The sequence below is a fragment of the Kogia breviceps genome, chromosome 19 (genome assembly GCF_026419965.1).
Source record: "Kogia breviceps isolate mKogBre1 chromosome 19, mKogBre1 haplotype 1, whole genome shotgun sequence".
Taxonomy (NCBI): Eukaryota; Metazoa; Chordata; class Mammalia; order Artiodactyla; family Physeteridae; genus Kogia; species Kogia breviceps.
In genome coordinates this window covers 15,436,721-15,454,900 of record NC_081328.1, presented here as the reverse complement: position 1 = coordinate 15,454,900, position 18,180 = coordinate 15,436,721, and the positions used below count along the sequence as shown (strand labels likewise).

The following is an 18,180-nucleotide window of genomic DNA, read 5'->3' as shown; positions in this document are numbered from 1 at the left end:
CCCATCCTTGGAGTTCAGAGATTGAAAGCAAGCCCAGCCAAACCACTTGATCTGAGAGTGAAAAAGGGAGTGGTTCCCTTAAAGTCAGGAAACGGGGGGCAGACAAGAACACTATATGGCATTTTTAATTTATTGTCTCTTTTCCACAACTCAAAATCTTAGCCGCCATAGCCCAGGGATCTATTAAGGCAGATACTTGCTGAGGCACCGCCGTTTTGGTAGGATTGAAAAGTCTCTTATCAGCCCTTAGTCCCTTCGTTCATCTCTTGTAAGGTTTAGATCGTCCTCATTCCTCAGATTGTTCTCAGCTAATTGTGTCAGAAATAGGTAAAATATTTTCACTGAGGTGAAAATGGTCCTGTCCCCTGACAGGAACCTTATCTTACAGTTAAGAGACTCAGAGTATGGTAGAGAGTTCATTCAGTTCAAACTTCTTATGTTTCAATGGGGGGTTTCTTTTGTGTAACCCCAAGAATGCTTACTAGAGTGCACTGCGCATGCTGCAACTCAGCGCTGCTGACTGAGGAGCTCAGCTTCTCTGCTGCCGGGCGGGCGAAGACTATCGGGAACATCTAACAGGCCCTGTGCAGCCTGGCCGATGCGGCCGGGTGACCGCACTCTGCAGTTGGCTCGCGGTGACTGTGGCATATACCGTCTAGGGCCTCTTGCCCAGGCATAATGGCTGGTAAATTAGAAGGGAAGAAAATGGAATTAGAAATGCAGCATTTCTAGTATTGCATCTTTCCTGTGGAGCCAATGCTAAATTATTAATAGGTGTCATTCTAGAGAGGTACTGCCATGACTGAACTGACTCTTTCTCTCTGTCCCTCTTTTTAACTTGCAAATATAATATAAACACAGGAAAGGAGAAAGCATATCAAATGACTGTTCTGGCTGAAATGAAACTTAGGCTTATTTTTAATGTATTTGTTGGGGTATAATTCTGTAAAGAAAGGTAATATTGGGGGGGTGGATTTTAAAAATTTCAGGTAGCCTTAAACATCCACTCTTGATTTTCACAAGCTCCCCATCCCATACCCAGTTGTCCTTGAGTCGTAAATGTTGCCTTCTAATTTGTCTTATATCCTCTACTCAGTGGCCTCTGGAACTGTTTGTTTATATGTTTTCCTTGCCCACAGAGAGGTGTTATTCACCTTTGTTGTCCCAGCACCTAGCGCAGGGCCTGGCACTTGGTGGATGTTAGATGATCAGCAGTGGTGGTGGTAGGTAAGCAGGTCTGTACTTGTGAGGTCTAATGGGTGAGAAAGCCAAGGTTCAAGTGACTTATCTGAGTCTAGTGATGGCAGAGTTAGAATTTGAAGCCGCGTCTTCTAGTACTCATTCCAGTGTTCCCTTCCCTATAACCTGCCTGCACCACGAAAATGGGGTGAGGGGTAGATTCACTTTGAGAGTGGAAAGAAAAGAATTGCTTATGGAGAGACATTTTGGTCAGTAAAAACTGACTGGAATTTGGCTGCCATCCTGCACAAGCCAGTGAAAAAAAGCACAGTTATTCACAGTCAAACCAAGAATTGGAATCTTTTAAGAATATCAAATTACTTCATTTTACACAATAAAAAAGTTCTTATGGAAAATATATGTAAATTGTAAGTTAAAACCTCTCCCCATGCTCTCCACAATCCCCCCCCTTCTTTATCTCTTTATCTTGACTAATACAGATAATTTCAGAGCTGCCATAGATTTACATATTTTTAGCAGGAAAACATGTAAATGCATCAAGGAGTAGTAAACTGGTCTACAAATATATATATATATACACGGGTTTGAGGAGGGTTTTTTTGGTTGCACCCCACAGCATGCGGGATCTTAATTCTGCAACCAGGGATCAAACCCGTGCCCCCTGCAGTGGAAGTGCGGAATCATAACCACTGGGCTGCCAGGGAATTCCCATCTACAAATATTTAAATGCCAACTATATATGGGTTCTGTGCACATAATGCTTTTTACCTATAGTAATCCTTTCAAGTGTCATGCAATTTTAGAACTAAAGTAAACTTCAGTGATCATTTAGTCCAACCTCCTCATTTTATACTTAAGGATACTGAGATTCAGGATGTTGATTTAACTAATTAGTTAGTAAACTAGAACCCCCATCTCATCTCTTGTTACTCTTGATCCTGAGGAAAACATCTGTATGGTGAATAATCACCTCCTGATGATTCTGAGGTGTCTTGTTGTTCTTGTAGAATTTTCCTCGACGGTTTAACTGAGGGAAGGAGGCAGATTTGTAAAAATACTTGATGTTAGTGGTTATCATGGTAGGATTCTAGGCCTGTGATTGAGATATAAGGAGACCTTTTAGTGTTACTTGCGTGAGAGACAGAGCAGTGATGCCATTCGCCTGCTCCATCCCCTGACTCTCCAAGCAGCGAAATAAAAGCTCTACAAGCTCTGTGGCTTCTCAGGTCATTAGAGTCATCTCCCTGCCTCAGTGCAAGAGGGTTAGATACAGGCAGGTGGATATGCCTGCCACTTACAAAAGACAGTTATTGAGTGAGTAATCAGTGCTAAAGTGGTGTCATCCTCTCTTAGAAGATTCTGTATATTCCCGAGTGTCCTAAGGCTTCTTTAGTGTTTTAGCAAGGTGATGTTGCCGTAAGACGTACTTCACATGCCTACTTTGCACAGTTTACTTGCATGTAGCCGAGGTTTTAAATCTTCTTTTCTCCCATCCTTGGGCGTGTTTGGTCTTCCCTTCTTGCCAAAGCACGTATGATATAAGGCTAACAGGAGCTCCATATTTTCAGGATTAGCTTTCATTTTCCATAGGCTCTTCTGTGCTCTGACCTACAATGGGTAATCATGCAATATAAAATATGCCACTGAAAGTCAGTGACAGTTGTTGCTTTTGAAGACTGGTTAATGAGGGGGGAATACTCATTTCCTTAGAGTTGAGACTCATGTGCACATACCTTTTGAGCTGGGTACTTACCTTGTCATAAATTGGCTGTATTCCATATCTACTTACACAAAGACTCACTTGCATATTTGAATTCTTTATTTTTTCACAGCCATCTCTTCCTGTACTTTATACCCTGTCTAGCCAGGCTACACATGAAGCTGTTCATCTCCTTTGCAGGATGTTGGTCTTTGATCCAGTAAGTAGTGTTTGTTTTTATATTTTTTTAATGAATTAAAAATATGTGTTCTAAGGAAAACATCCTGGCTTTGAATAGATGGGCAATGTAAATAATGACTTTTCTTTTTTATAATAATGACTGAATAATGACTTTTTAAAAGATAAACCTCAGCCCCCAGTTCCATGTGTATCATGCTCACCCATCACATAGAAGTTTGAGTATTAACACGTAAGAGTCTAGGTGAAGAGAGATAAGGAACAGTACCATCCTTATTTATCTCAGTGTTTGTAAAAGGAGTTTGACACCAATTTGAATTAGGAAAAAAAATTTTTTTAACATTATTTGAAAAAAATCTTCCCATTGTATTGCGTAAGGAAGTATTTACTCTGGGTTGTTGAAATGGTGGCTTTTCCAAATGCCATTTCTAGACTTGACTCTGCTGGGGCAAAGTTCATCTCTTCATTTATTCATTTGTCCAAAGAATATTCATTATTCACATCCCGTGCCAATAACTGTTGTCAAAGAAGACTAAAAAACGGAAGCCTTTAGGGAAGAAAATTTTACTTGCCGAGAGTACATGGAAGTCACCAAATACAAAATACAACAGGTATTTAAAGGGGAAAAATACCCACAAAATTACCAGTTAAGTTTACATTGGTTTGTTCATGATGAGAAAACAGCAACTGTCTCACATGATTATTAAATCCACAGAGGTCAGAACTATCTTCAGATGTCAGCATAACAGATTACGGATAAAAACGTTTTGTTAGGAAGTCTAGGTTTGTGGGAAACAGGGTTCTATTATTTGGGGGACCAGAACCAATCAGAGTGATCAGGTTATTTTTATTACATCTCAGGGTGCAAAGTGGATTTTTTGTTTGGTTGGTGTTTTTGTTTTCCTTTTGTTTGTTTACTTTGGCATGTGAGGTACTTAGTGATACGGGAAGCAAGACAAAGTGGCAGTTCTTGTTCCCACAGTCCTTCCTTGTGGTCAAGTTCCTGCCATTAAAGACAGTTTCAGCCACAAAATTTGCTGAATGAGCTAGTGGTTTAGTGTCATTAGTTTGATATTTTATTTCGCAAGTTTATCTGTATAGCTAACAGGAGAGGTTGATTAATACATAAAGACCTTTTGTATGGTTAACAAAACTAGAGGCACATGAACTTCAGGTTTCAGAGGTAATTTCTACCCATTTTTGGGATTGTCTGCCCATTGAGGATTTTCTAAAGGCCCTGAGGTTAAATTTACTTTTCTGTGTCAGAAATATATTTTCTTTATTAGTTCTACTTAGATTAAGAACGAGGAACTGCGTAATTCACCTGTACCAGGTTTTTCCCGCAGTACTTACAGCTGTTGGGTATCCTCTTTCTCTGAGATCCCATGTTTATTTATGATCCTGACCTGCCAGGAGCTCATGGCTGGAACTCTAAGGCTGGAATTTCCTGAACTGTACAGCGGATACCACGCATATTTCCTGGGAGGCCTTTTAGACATCAGTTCTACATGTGAAATGTAGTCCTTATTCCTTAACAGTGGGATTGTCACACCTAATTAAATGAAACCCTTGGTGTGGTCATAGTTACAAATTAGATTTATCTATAAGAAGGAGATAAGATTTATCTGGAATTTTTATCTGACATATGCTTACTGAATTTAGTTTATGATTGATATTAAGGATTCTTTTTCTAGTTCTTAGGGTTCAGTTAGAAATAGATACCTTTTTTTTTTTTTTTTTTTTAAGGTACGCGGGCCTCTCACTGTTGTGGCCTCTCCCGTTGCGGAGCACAGGCTCCGGACGCACAGGCTCAGCGGCCATGGCTCACGGGCCCAGCTGCTCCGCATGTGGGATCTTCCCGGACCGGGGCACGAACCCGTGTCCCCTGCATCAGCAGGCAGACTCTCAACCACTGCGCCACCAGGGAAGCCCAGATACCATTTTTGAAGAATGTTTCATTCTGGTTTTAACCTGTTAAATTTGAGGGTTAGTGATACATTAAGAAGAAAGAAATGAGGGTTTTATTACCTCAGAATAGTGATGGCATTAAACAAATCTCCAGAGACCTTAATTTATCTAAAGGCAGTAAACAGTTACAAGCAGTATTTTTAAAGCACAACAATAATTATTAGGAATTTAGACAATTATTTACTTTTTTCTCTTGACAAACAAAAAAACACTGTTATCTTGCATACACATCTTCCTATCATCACCCGTTCTTTTATGTTCTTTAAAACAATACATATGTGCTTTAACCCAAAGGTATTTGCACATCTTTTTTAACTGTTTATTGATGGCTACTCAATACTGTATTAATGAAGAGCCTAGGTATATTAAAATTATGTTGTCCATATATCCAAAGACCATTTATTAACTCAAATTAATGTTAGTAAGGTCTTAATGTTAACTAAGAATTAGGAGATTGAGGGCTTCCCTGGTGGCGCAGTGGTTGAGAGTCCGCCTGCCGATGCAGGGGACACGGGTTCGTGCCCCGGTCCGGGAAGATCCCACATGCCGCGGAGCAGCTGGGTCCGTGAGTCGTGGCCGCTGAGCCTGCACGTCTGGAGCCTGTGCTCCACAACAGGAGAGGCCACTACAGTGAGAGGCCCGCGTACTGCAAAAAAAAAAAAAAAAAAAAAAAGAATTAGGAGATTGAAATTTTAGTTGACTCATTAACTCTTTATGATTCGTAGCATACAAAAAACTAATTTCTTTTTAGAAACACATTACCTATTATGATTCATCTCATTTAGTTTAACACATAATTTGCAATTCCATAATCTTAGACAAAGTAATATTAGTTTATCTGACCAGCAAAACTGGTAGGAAAAAAAATCAAATTCAAAATGATTAGGCTTTTTATGAGAAAACAAACCTAAAACTTATATAAATGAGAATATTGTATTAGCATTATTTGTACAGGTGTTTTTAAATTTTTACAACTATTAACTCAGACTGATTTGTCCAAAGAGTCATCTTGTATACAATTATACAATTATATACCAGATATTAAAACTTCTAAGTTGTTTAAGAGAAATATTTTGCCTACTTTGTAATCTAGTAAGCAAGTAATAGTATTATTTTAACTCCCAATTAAAGCTTTTTTTAATCTTTGAGTTATAACTTGAGCAAGCAGAAATTTCTAAAGAGCCAAAATATTTTATTCATAAGGAAGAATAATGTTTTTAAATCTTTCCATTTCTTTTTATATGTCTTTAATGTGTTGATACTGTTTCTAAAAGCCAGTTGCAATAGGAGTTTGCTCCGTTTGATTTTAAGAGATCTCATAATATGATGTATTAACTCCCCTCAGAAGTATACGAAGTACATCCATTTATATTTGTAAAATGGAAAATTTTATCACTCATTCAAAACTAGAAGAGCCAATTTTGATAAAGTAACAAAATCTAGGATATAAACAAGTGAAGTGTCCGTATCTATTACAAATGTTGATTACTTAAACGAGATGTAATTAAGACATAGAGGACATAATTATGCACCATCAGTTCCTTCAAAAGAACATCACTATTAAATCTGAGAAATTTTTTGATTTTTTTTTTTTCCTCAGTTTAACAGGACAGTTTTTCTTTTCAGTGTTCATACCCCTTAAAAAACGAGTCTCCTTTCTTTAGCCTTGTTTCAGAAGTCCCAAAGAGACCTTAATTTGTTTAGAGAAATGAAAGTTGATCATTGAATGCTAAGGATTTGATTTACTTTTTGTTCAAAGGTTTATCTTAGGTAAGACACTTTAGAGGACCCCATATTGGTGCACAAGAAACATACAAACACAGAGCGTGCCATCCATAATTAGGAAAACACCAAAATCTCTTCAGCTCTGCATCTGAAATTTCGGGAAATATCAGAATTCCCCGACAAACAAAAAAGACTAACAGTGAAACCAGATTCCATCTGCTGGTGGCAGCTGACAGGGACCCAATTTCTGACATCTGCCACCTGACAGAAGTGACTTAATGGTCATATGATAAAATTAAAACCCAGATTCAATCACTGCTGCCACCAGTTTAGACACGATCAGCCATGCTCAGTCAGAAACAGAAATAGACTTGGCCAATAACCAGATTTAGTGGGCAAAAGCCAAAGAGCTCAGTCCCACACGTGAGACTGGCCAGAGATGCTGAGGACTGAGAGGGCCCCAGACCCAGGCAAGGTGTACTGTCCTGTTTCTTTGGGTTCTGACAGTAGACCTTGATCCAGTGGGACCTTTGGGAATGGTTGGACTCATTTAGGAAGAAAAGGAAAAGTTTAGTTGCTAAGCATGCTAGTGAGTCAGACTTCAGAAGGGCTGCATCACCAAATACAAAACCTGACAAGTAGCAAAAGGAACAAAACAAGGACTGTGAAGCTTACATTCATCTCTTCATGGTGGATAAACAGCAGCTTTCTCTTGTTGTTATCATATCCCAAAAGGTCATGACATGCCTTTTAACATTAGCATAGCAAAAAATCAGAGATAAAGTGTTTTTAGGGAATCCAGGTTTATGGGAAATATTTAACATTTTATTACTTGGGGGACCAGAACCAGTTGTGGTGATCCAGTTATTTTTGGTTTGAGTGCAGATGGTTTTCTTTTTTTTAGTTGTGTTATGTGAAGTGCTGGATCATATTATAAGCAGGGCAAAGTGTCAGTTTGTGTTCTACTCTCTACTATTGAGTCATCCTTAAATCCTTTAAAATCCACCTTCTCTCAGTAGTACTTACATACCCACTGAGCTAAAAGGAGGGACAGCTTTTTTCTTTCCTTCATGGAGAAATGAGTTTAAAAGTTTATGGTTTATGTAACCTGAAACTAGTCTATTAAGTGTTCTAATCTGAAGAGCCAGAAAACCCCAGGCTGCTGATACTCACACTGGGCTGGATATCAAAACATGGCACACAGGCCATTCATTAGCTGCCGCCTAACTCCAGCAGCTTTCAGATAAGCTTTTGCCCAAGTTGATTTGGTATCCAAGAGGATAAAAGTTTCAAGGAGCTTTGTAAAATTGCCACCATGATCACATCTCTTCTAAATGCTGAGACATATTTAGAAAATATAACTGTTATTTTAAATGTAAATATATCCCTTCCAAAGCATTACATATTTGAATGTCATGATATTTGTCATTTTTGACCCTGCATATATCTATTTCAAGGTAGGAACTTTTCAGGATTTTAGCAGGATCATTTCTAAGTGCTTTCTGGTGGCGTATGGTGGTTTATCACAGTAGTTTGTTGTCTTACGTCATATACTCCCTCTACTGCTACGTTATCCACCTCCAAATTCAATTACTCTCTTACCCTCACCGTCCGCAATTATCCCTTTACACAGGATGTTCCATAACTTAAGTATAAGCTGTGTAAAGCAGACTGTGGCTCGTGAAAGATCCTGTGTGGACAGTCATGTTTATCTGCAGTGTTGATGTGCTGGTCTCTAAATTTGATTTCAGTCCAAAAGAATATCCGCTAAGGATGCCTTAGCCCACCCCTACCTAGATGAAGGGCGACTACGATATCACACGTGTATGTGTAAATGTTGCTTTTCCACCTCTACTGGAAGAGTTTATACCAGTGACTTTGAGCCCATCACCAACCCCAAGTTTGATGACACTTTTGAGAAGAACCTCAGTTCTGTCCGACAGGTTAAAGGTGAGTTTGCTTTTTTGGCCCTCCGCCAGGTGGGGTGACTGGTAACATTTTCTGTTATGTGGCTGTGGAAAGCTGAGCTCTGGATGGAGATCAAAGCTCCTTTATATGTTTGTTGTACAAACTTGCATACAGCTGTTTGTCCGGAGCACATATGCCAAGAAAGCTGTGTGTGTTATAAAAACACTGATTTTATATCCAGGGGAAGGTCTGGCAGAGGAATGAACATTTTGTTCTTGTTTTCAAAGCTGACTTACTTAGTGTGACTCAGTATATTTAATATGTATTCACTCATTGTGATTTCATGGGATGATACATATTGGACTTTTTTATATAACATGCAAAGTTTTTAAAAGGATAAACATCCACTGAGGGAATCCTTCCTTGGATGATGACAAGAAAGGGATTTCTGATAGTCTGCTCATACAATTTCCTGACACGATCTCCTGTTGGGGGGACGGGTAAAGACATCCAGAATTCTGAGTGGTTTTAAGTGTCTGCTCTAGGACATTTTAGAAGAGAGTAGTCCCCAAAGTGACCAGCCTGGAACTATGTACCTAAATACCAACTGAGGTTTTTTAAGTGATTTTCGAAAAGGCAATAATTACCAGCAATTTAGTTCATTTATAATGCCAACCCAGTGGAGTCACTCTCAAATTCATAGACCATTTTACACCTCCCACTCGTGGGGTTTCCAACCCCTGTAATGGCACTTTGGGGGGTTTTGCCTACGTTTAGCAGCACCTGTCATTTTGGTTTCAGAAAAGTTCCACTGGATTCTGCCTGATAGATGACGTGTGTGTTTAACTAAACCACTAGGAAATGCCGTTCAGATGCTGACTAGAGTTAACCTGAGAATCCACTGCTCCCAGGCCTGCAAATTGGCGTGGGTTGTATAATATTTGTTTTCTCCACAGAAATTATTCATCAGTTCATTTTGGAACAGCAGAAAGGAAACAGAGTGCCTCTCTGCATCAACCCTCAGTCTGCTGCTTTTAAGAGCTTTATTAGGTAACTATATGGATGTAATTCTGACTTTCTTGTTAGAATTTAAAGGATACCATTGTGAGTTTGTCATTCAGCATATTTCTGGTTTTATTTAGATTAGATAACATAGATAAAAGGTCCAACAGAAAGTTTCTGTTGTGAGTTCTGGCTTTAGTCAAAAGCATGTTAAAAATGTAAGCATTTGTTCTTACGCTAGTTCCAGTTCGCTGTGGCTGCCTTGGCAGTTCCCCAAATGCCCTTTACGCTGCCTGGTCAAGTACATGGGGATCTTCCTCTGCCAGCAGCACAGCAGCCACTGTCCTGGAGTTGCACATGATCACCTCAGTTCCCACTGCCATCCCCACCACCTTAATAATAACCGCAAGCGAGAAAATTCTATTTTATAGGTGGACTGCTGGTGTATCCTGTTTAAAGAGAAACCAATAGTCTTACTGGTTATAGAGCTATAAACCTCCTTCAGAACCTAGAAAGCGTCATTCTCTTGATCTCTCTTTGTCCTTACCTTCTCCATCTCTTTTTCCCTAACTCCTTGTATCAATCAAGGTCCAGTCAGGAGAAAGAAACCACACCCAGTAATATGAACAGGGAAAATTGAGTAACAAGCATTAACTAGGAAAAGATGGTTAACTACTAAAAGGCATGCAAGAGGATTCTGAAGAGTCCGAAGTAGCAAATGCAGAAAGCAAGTACTCCCCGTGGACTGAGGGAGAGTGAACAAGGGAGAAATTGAGAACTTACAGGAAGCCCCTCTACCCAAGGCTAATCAGATTTGGACCTCTTTGGAGAGGAGCCACAGGAACACAGCATGATGAAGAAACTTTACAGAAGGGGTGAGCAGAGCTGACCCATCAAAGAGCCTGCTAGGTGGAGAGAAACTTGCCAGAAAGTTTGGGTACACCAAAGCTGGGCCTTCCACGGCAAAAAAAAAAAAAAGATGCACACCAGAACCAGGAAGGGAAGCAGCTCCCTAATGCTGTGGCCTCGCGGTGCCCTTTCAGCGCCCTCTGTTGACAAAGGTTATCATTGGGCCCGTGGCGAAGGAAAAAGGTGAACAGGGTCTGGCTCAGGTATCACAGAGCAGCACGAAGGGAGGCTTTGATCTGAGAGGCCACACTCTTCCTGCCTTCCTCCCTTTCCTTTTTCCCTCTCCTCCTTGCTTCTCTTTCCCTTCCTTCACTTTCCTTTTCATTGGCCTTGATATAGTGTTGAAGCTGATTGAATTTATTGAACCAAGGTCAAGAATTTTTGTTTATAACTTTTAAAATCAGGTGACTTTCATTCCTTCCATGTATTTTTCTGTAGAAAGAAGGAATTAAGTTGCCTTTTTACTTCCCTGTGGTTTAAAATTATTTTGTTTTAATATTTTTCCCTAAGAGTCAATTAGGTGTTTTAATACCTTTCAGGTGCAAGTTATTCATTATCACCTTTCAGGTGCAAGTTATTCATTATCTGGGCCCCCAGAAGCAAAGTGACACACAACCCCCTCAAGTCTATAATCTTGGCAACATTAGACAGACATGTGAAATAACTGATAAAACAGATCTGTGGATAACAAGTGCTAAATGATTATCAATTAAAAATGATAAAAGAATGCTAAAAAAAATGCTTATGAGGCTCATTCAAAATAGGTCCCCACTTAAAATCACCTTATTTTGAGAAGCTACTTTTAAATGGATAATTCTGTATCCTTTAAGGTTATTTTCCCGACTGATTTATAGGCATTATTACTTATAATAGCTACCATTTATATTATGAAGTAGGCACTGTGAAAAACGTACATTATCTCATTTATTCATCACAATATCCTATGAGGTGGATAGCATCCCTTTCCAGGAGAGGAAAGATGAAGGAATTTGCTCGGTTGTCATACAACTAGTAAATGGTGTGTTGCTTTCAAGCCCACTCATTAGCTACTGTACCGTATCGCCTCACTATAGATACAGATCCTTACATGAACAATTTGGAACAAACGCACCTTTAGAGAAGTGAAAAGAAACAAATAAAAATCCAGAATGGACTTTACACTTTGTTTTAAAGGAAGGGGGAAAACAGGGAGCAGTGAATTGCCCTGTTGCCTTTTGTGGCGCTACAACCGGTTCACCGTGTCTCTGTTCTCTTCCAGTTCCACAGTTGCTCAGCCGTCTGAGATGCCCCCATCTCCTCTAGTGTGGGAGTGACGGTGGAAGACAGTGTACTACTGAAGCTGTAATGTAGCTTTCCACTGGAGTCTGGGATTTGCAATTCTGGAGGTTAATCATGCTTGTACTGTAATTTTACTAATGAAGTTTTAAATTAACAACCACTACTTGTATGATATAATATTTAGAAATGTTACTAGACTTTTAATCTTGTAAAGTGGTTGTGCTTTTAGAAGAAAAATATTTTACCCAGAGTTGCACATGTTTTATGAATTTAGTGCAGCTGTTATGGCTCACCTCAGAACAAAAGAGAATTGAACCAAATTTGGGAGTTTGGGGTTTTGTGTTTTTTGTTTTGTTTTTTAAAATGAAGTGAGATTGTTCACACACACACACACAGGACAGTCATACATTTTGATATTTGAGCCATTCCTTAAAATTTGGGGTTCTCTAAAACGAAAGGATCTGGAAACCTTGCCTGCGACCAATCATGGAGCCACGTGAGCTGATCGTGGCTGCACCTCGGGAGGGGGGAGGGGGGAGGGGCATGCCACCTAATGATCAAGCCCTATAATTAGCTTCTCATTAGAGCCGTGACGGTGATGTGTGCTGTCTAAAATCCAATGTTGTTGGTAGAGAGAATGAGTTTGTGACTAGGAGAGACTAAACTTTTTTGTTTTCCTTACCCAGTATAAATATATATATATATATTTAATCTATTTTTATTAGAAGTTTTTCTGCTCTTTCTTACATAAAAGAACCCCCAAGCATGCATCTTTCATGTGTGTAAATAATTCATTTCTGGGCTAATTTCAAAAGAATCCCAACATTGCTGTATAGAGAGAGAACTAGCTTGCACATTTTAGGTCTGTGAAATTTTGTGAGACTTTTCCTGCACTGGACAGTAAAAAAAAAATGAATAAAAGACAAAAACAAATTAAAAAAAAATTTAAGCCACAAAAAAAAGGCACATAGGGAATTATGTCAAATGTGTTTGTGTCCTTAGGCAAAGCTGTGGGAGTCTTGAAATGTCACAGTAGTAAATAACTTATTACTTTTTGACAAATTCTTTTTTCTGTTGGAACACTGAATTCTTCTGTGCATATGTATATATGAATACAAATTGAAGGCCTCTACCTCCTGGAGTTACACAACTTGGCTTGTTTACCTCCACATGCTGATGATGACTATTTTTTTTTTTTTTAAGTTCAATGTGGAGACTTGAAACTTGAATGTCCCTTCCAACTTTTATATTAAAAATAAAAAGACAAGAAAATTGAAGATCGTTTTTCACCTGTACAAGGAATACTAATGGATCGTCTTAAAATTGGTCTAGGAAAAACCTTGGTGTGTGTTATGGACAACTAACTGTTAAAGTTATTGTAAGTTATCTGTATTTAGCAGAGTATTTTCATCTTGAGTGATCTGAGCTGAATTTGAAGACTATTAATAAGTTATGTTTGGAAGTTTTAACTTCAATGAAGTAATTATTTGCTGTGAAAGAAACAAACATTGAATTACTAAACAAAGATGGTGCAATATCTTTGTTTTTTTTTTATGAGGCTCCTGAGAATCAACCCAACTGAAGCATTTCAATTCACTTGAATGAGAAACGTGTTTAGTATCAAAAGAGCCCAAGAAGACACTGGTGTGAAAGGTACAATCTCAGAGGTTGGTCAATTACCGTGGCACACTTACTGGTCACTTTGTACAATGTAGATTTGAAGTACAGTGGTGAAAACATTAAATGTGACATTTGAAAAAGAGGTGTCATCTGTTTATTTCAGCTCCTTTATTTTCTCTTCAGTACAGCTTGTATCCTGAATTTGCAAAGTTTTGAGACATTAACTATTTATATTTCCATTTCAATCTTTCTTTTTTTTTTTTTTTTTTTTTTTTTTTTTTTTTTTTTTTGCGGTACGCGGGCCTCTCTCTGTTGTGGCCTCTCCCGTTGCGGAGCGCAGGCTCCGGACGCGCAGGCTCAGCGGCCATGGCTCACGGGCCCAGCCGCTCCGCGGCACGTGGGATCTTCCCGGACCGGGGCACGAACCCGCGTCCCCTGCATCGGCAGGCGGACTCTCAACCACTGCGCCACCAGGGAAGCCTCCATTTCAATCTTTGAGGAAATTAGTTGTGGGGTTTTTTTTTTTCTTCTCAGACTTTAAATTCCCAAAAACATATTGGAAACTTAGTTAACTGATGTCAAAGATATTGTGATTTTAAATATATGCAATTTGAAAGTCTTTCCAGACCTTAGAGTCTAATCCAGTGGTTTTCAAACTTTTTTTAAGCAAAGAATCCTATTTTCATGTGAAATCAATATAATGGAGTCCTGGGCTTCCCTGGTGGTGCAGTGGTTGAGAGTCCGCCTGCCAATGCAGGGGACGCGGGTTCGTGCCCTGGTCCGGGAAGATCCCACATGCCACGGAGCGGCTGGGCCCGTGAGCCATGGCCGCTGAGCCTGCGCGTCCGGAGCCTGCGCTCCGCAACGGGAAAGGCCACAACAGTGAGAGGCCCGCGTACCACAAAACAAAACAAAACTAAACTATATATATATATATATATATATATATATATATATATATATATATATATATATATATATATATAAAATGGAATCCATTATATTAAACAAAAGTGAGCTGCTCTGGATGCAGCAGACTGCCAAGGGGGCTTGACCCCTCCCTCCTCTTCCTTTCGGCCTCCTGCCCCTGGCATCCCAAAGGTACCTCCAGCTAAAGAAGCCCCAGCTGGGTGGTGTGACTAAGACCTGATTCCAAACTGCCTAACTTCAGAATACTTTCCGAGACAAGACAAAGCAGCATCACTCTTGGGGTTGTAGGTGGTGTGTGTACTTCTCCCTATCTTTTCCTGATTTAGCAAAATGAATGGATTTTTTTTTTTCCTGACATGGGAGGAGTTGACCAGTTATAATGCATATAAATCAATATAAATACAAGTATTTATTTTATCCAACAAACTTGAAAACCTACTAAATGCAATAATTACTTATATGGAAGCCTTGTTAATATCAATAATGCTTAAATAAGAAAACTAGTTTTCATCGCGAGAGCATTAAGAAATAACTGCATGTATAACACTTTGAAACTAAACTTCTTCACAGGCAAGTATTAGAGAAAATTTGTTGACCTGTTCGCACTAGAACCTGCTCACCTAACCAGGGGATTTATGCCTTATTTCTTAATTTAAAATTATTGATAATTGCAAAAATGTGTAGTTTTCTTTTTTTTTTTTTTTTTTTGGCGCGCCCCTGACGTCACTCAAAAATGTGTAATTTTCTACAGCCAGTAATCAGTATGAACAGGTAAGTCAGCACTGTAAACAGCTGCAATTTGTTTGCAATTTAAGTGTAAGAATCCAGAAGATGGAGATAATCTCTTGAGTTGGCTCATAAGATTTGGAGTTTTTATTTCATATTCCTCTACGGTTATTTTAAGTATTACTTTTATATTAAAATTAAAATACATTAAAGAAGAGAATGCATCACTTGCATAGATTTTTAAATTAAGACAGCTTTGGGGGGTGCTATTTTCTACTGTGTTCTAGTAATGTCTAGGCAGCATGGTAGTAAATGGACACATTTAGAGTCTTCCCTGCCGTGACTCTCCACCCCTCCTTCCTTAAATGGTCTTTCTTTGGCTTCTGAAACACACCTCTGTTTTTCTCTTTTAGGGGCTACAACTCTCCCTTACAGGCTCCTTCCTCTGCTTAATCCTCACATGTTTGTGTTCTCTGGGCTAGGGATCAATCCTGGTTCTCATCCAACTCTAAAGCCAAGGGTTCTTGACTTGACTACTTGGCAGAATCACCTGGAGAACTTTCAGAAATTTCAAGGCCACACCCCAGAATCTCTGGAGGCAAAGGTCAGGCATCAGTTTTGTGCTGTGGTTTTGTTTGTTTGTTAAGTCCTCCAATTGATTCCAATGTGCAGCCAAGATCCACTACTGGACACTCTCCTTGTGACCTCATCTACCCTCATGGCCTCGTTGACTCTAAGAGAATAACCCCAAATCTCTTACCCATATACCCAGATTTTTCTACGAGGTGTCTGTTAGAAATTTCTACTTGGGTATCTTACAGGCACCTCAGCCATGTCAAAAATGAAATTAATAATGGTTTTCCCCCGACAACTTTATTATTATTAAATCATTCTCACTTCCCCACTAGCTCTTTTTTTCCCCTTCCTAGACTAGCAAAATAGTTGAGGTTTATTTCATGAGGAATCGTGGAAGGGAAAGGACTGGGTTGGGGACAAGGGGAGTAGAGTTGTACACTGAGCCGGGCTCTTCGTGTTAGGTTAGGACCAGTGCCAGCGTGGTGCTCCTGACAGCACAGCACCAGGCTTTTCTTTTTTGGCAGGTGAGATGGACGAGAGTGGCTCCAGTTACAGCGCTCTGTGTGCGCCTCCGCCCTCAACTCTGGGCTTCATTACCCACCCGCTTACATAAACCCGAAATCAGAGTCCTCGTCACTCCCATCTCAGCTCCAGAATTCAGGCTCATTGTACATTCCATTCTTTAAGGTACTTTTATCTCAATGTTTTAAATGACACAGCATGAAGGAAAAAACAAAGTAAAAATTTTCCAGTGAATAAGTTAAATGTTATTCAGTCTTGTTTTCCATTTTGGAAATCAGGGCTGAATGGAAGAGACTGACACTGGTCACTGATTCCTCTCTCAGGTTTAAAATATTTTTCAGAATCAAACACAAGTGATAACATTTTCCCCTGTTCTTGTGACTTTACCAGTGAGTGAACAATGCCCAGATACTTGGAAAGAAGTGGTAAATTACAACGTTTTCAGGTTGCTGTGGGTAGAATTTTTAACAAGCGGACGTTCTTGCTAAGAGGTCAGTGTTTATGTAAGGTAGCAGACTTCAGAGGTCTCTGAAATAGCAGTCAGTCTCCTACTGTCTCAGGGAAATACTCAAAATATCTCTAAGTAGTAAAGAAAGATGGGTTTATTTTTATGTTTTGATAATAACACTAATTTTCACAGCTCATTATCCTTACAGCCAACTATTTTTATCCATTTCTTAATTACAGCAGTTATACCATGGTTTTTTTTTTTTTTTAATGAACAGCTTTAGAGTTTTTGAGAATGCTTATCCTTGAGAAGAAAAATCTTGTAAAGACAATATTGTGAGTTCCTTTAAAAAACTGTATTGTGGGGCTTCCCTGGTGGCACAGTGGTTAAGAATCTGCCTGCCAGTGCAGGAGACATGGGTTCACGCCCTGGTCTGGGAAGATCCCACGTGCCACAGAGCAACTAAGCCTGTGCGCCACAACTACTGAGCTTGCACTCTAGAGTCCGCGAGCCACAACTACTGAGCCCATGTGCCGCAACTACTGAAGCCCGCGCGCCTAAAGCCTGTGCTCTCAACAAGAGAAGCCCCCACAATAAGAAGCCCGCACACTGCACGAAGAGTAGCCCCTGCTCACCGCAACTGGAGAAAGCCCGTGTGCAGCAACGAAGACCCACGCAGCCAAAATAAAAATAGACAACAACCAAAAAAAACTATATTGTGTGTGTATTAGTAATACATTCACATGGTACAACCTACAAAAGATAGTGAAAAGGAAATCGTTCTCCCTAGAGGTGCAAACCACTGTTTCCAGTTTCTGGGGATCCTTCCAGAGATACTCTGCATAATCAAGCTTATATATTTTTATAGGAATGACAGCACACTATGAACACTCCTGTGTCTTGCCCTCTTCTCTCCACTTGACCAATGTGGAAGGTTGTTCAACATGAACACAGAGCTAAAGCTTTTAATTTCAGCCACTTCCTTATAATGAAGGCAAACAATGAATAACTTGAATTTATTACCTCATCTATGTTTTTATCCTATTGGCATGACATTTTTTTCCACAAAGAAAAATAATTCAAGGTAGAACCAACTAACCAATCTTCCCCCAGGTAAGCCATTGCTCATATCCGTAGTAATACATATTTTCTAAATCATTTTTCACTTTTCTACAATTTTTTTTAAAGACAAGTTATTCAAACCACATTGTTAAAAAACTAACCATTTTTTCCATCCCACTAGACACACTGAAAAAAATCAAGAGGCATTTAGCTATACAAGCTTCCTACCTTTTCCCAGATTCACATACAGCCCTGTCTAGTCATTCGTGTACCCTTCTTCATTCTATACTATTTACCAAAACTCATCATTCAATTATTTTACCAACAAGGGCCTTAAAAGTTAACGTCTTCACATACATCATCATACAGATTGCAAGTAAAGACCAATAGAATGACCAAATCATTAATA

General features: G+C 39.4%; 1 protein-coding gene across 2 annotated transcripts in view; it reads left to right on the top strand.

Moving 5' to 3' along the window:
* Positions 1-13,647, top strand: part of NLK (nemo like kinase) — a 137,661-nt gene extending 124,014 nt beyond the window's left edge. The window contains exons 8-11 of one of the 2 annotated variants that reach the window (XM_059047362.2): positions 3,033-3,119; positions 8,542-8,740; positions 9,655-9,748; positions 11,868-13,647. In XM_059047362.2, the coding sequence (XP_058903345.1) occupies positions 3,033-3,119; positions 8,542-8,740; positions 9,655-9,748; positions 11,868-11,922 (435 nt within the window). In that variant the 3' untranslated portion in view covers positions 11,923-13,647. Of the gene's footprint in view, positions 1-3,032; positions 3,120-8,541; positions 8,741-9,654; positions 9,749-10,288; positions 10,993-11,867 lie in introns of those variants that run through there. The other variant, XM_059047363.2, reaches the window with a different exon arrangement.
* The last annotated feature ends 4,533 nt before the right edge of the window (positions 13,648-18,180 follow it).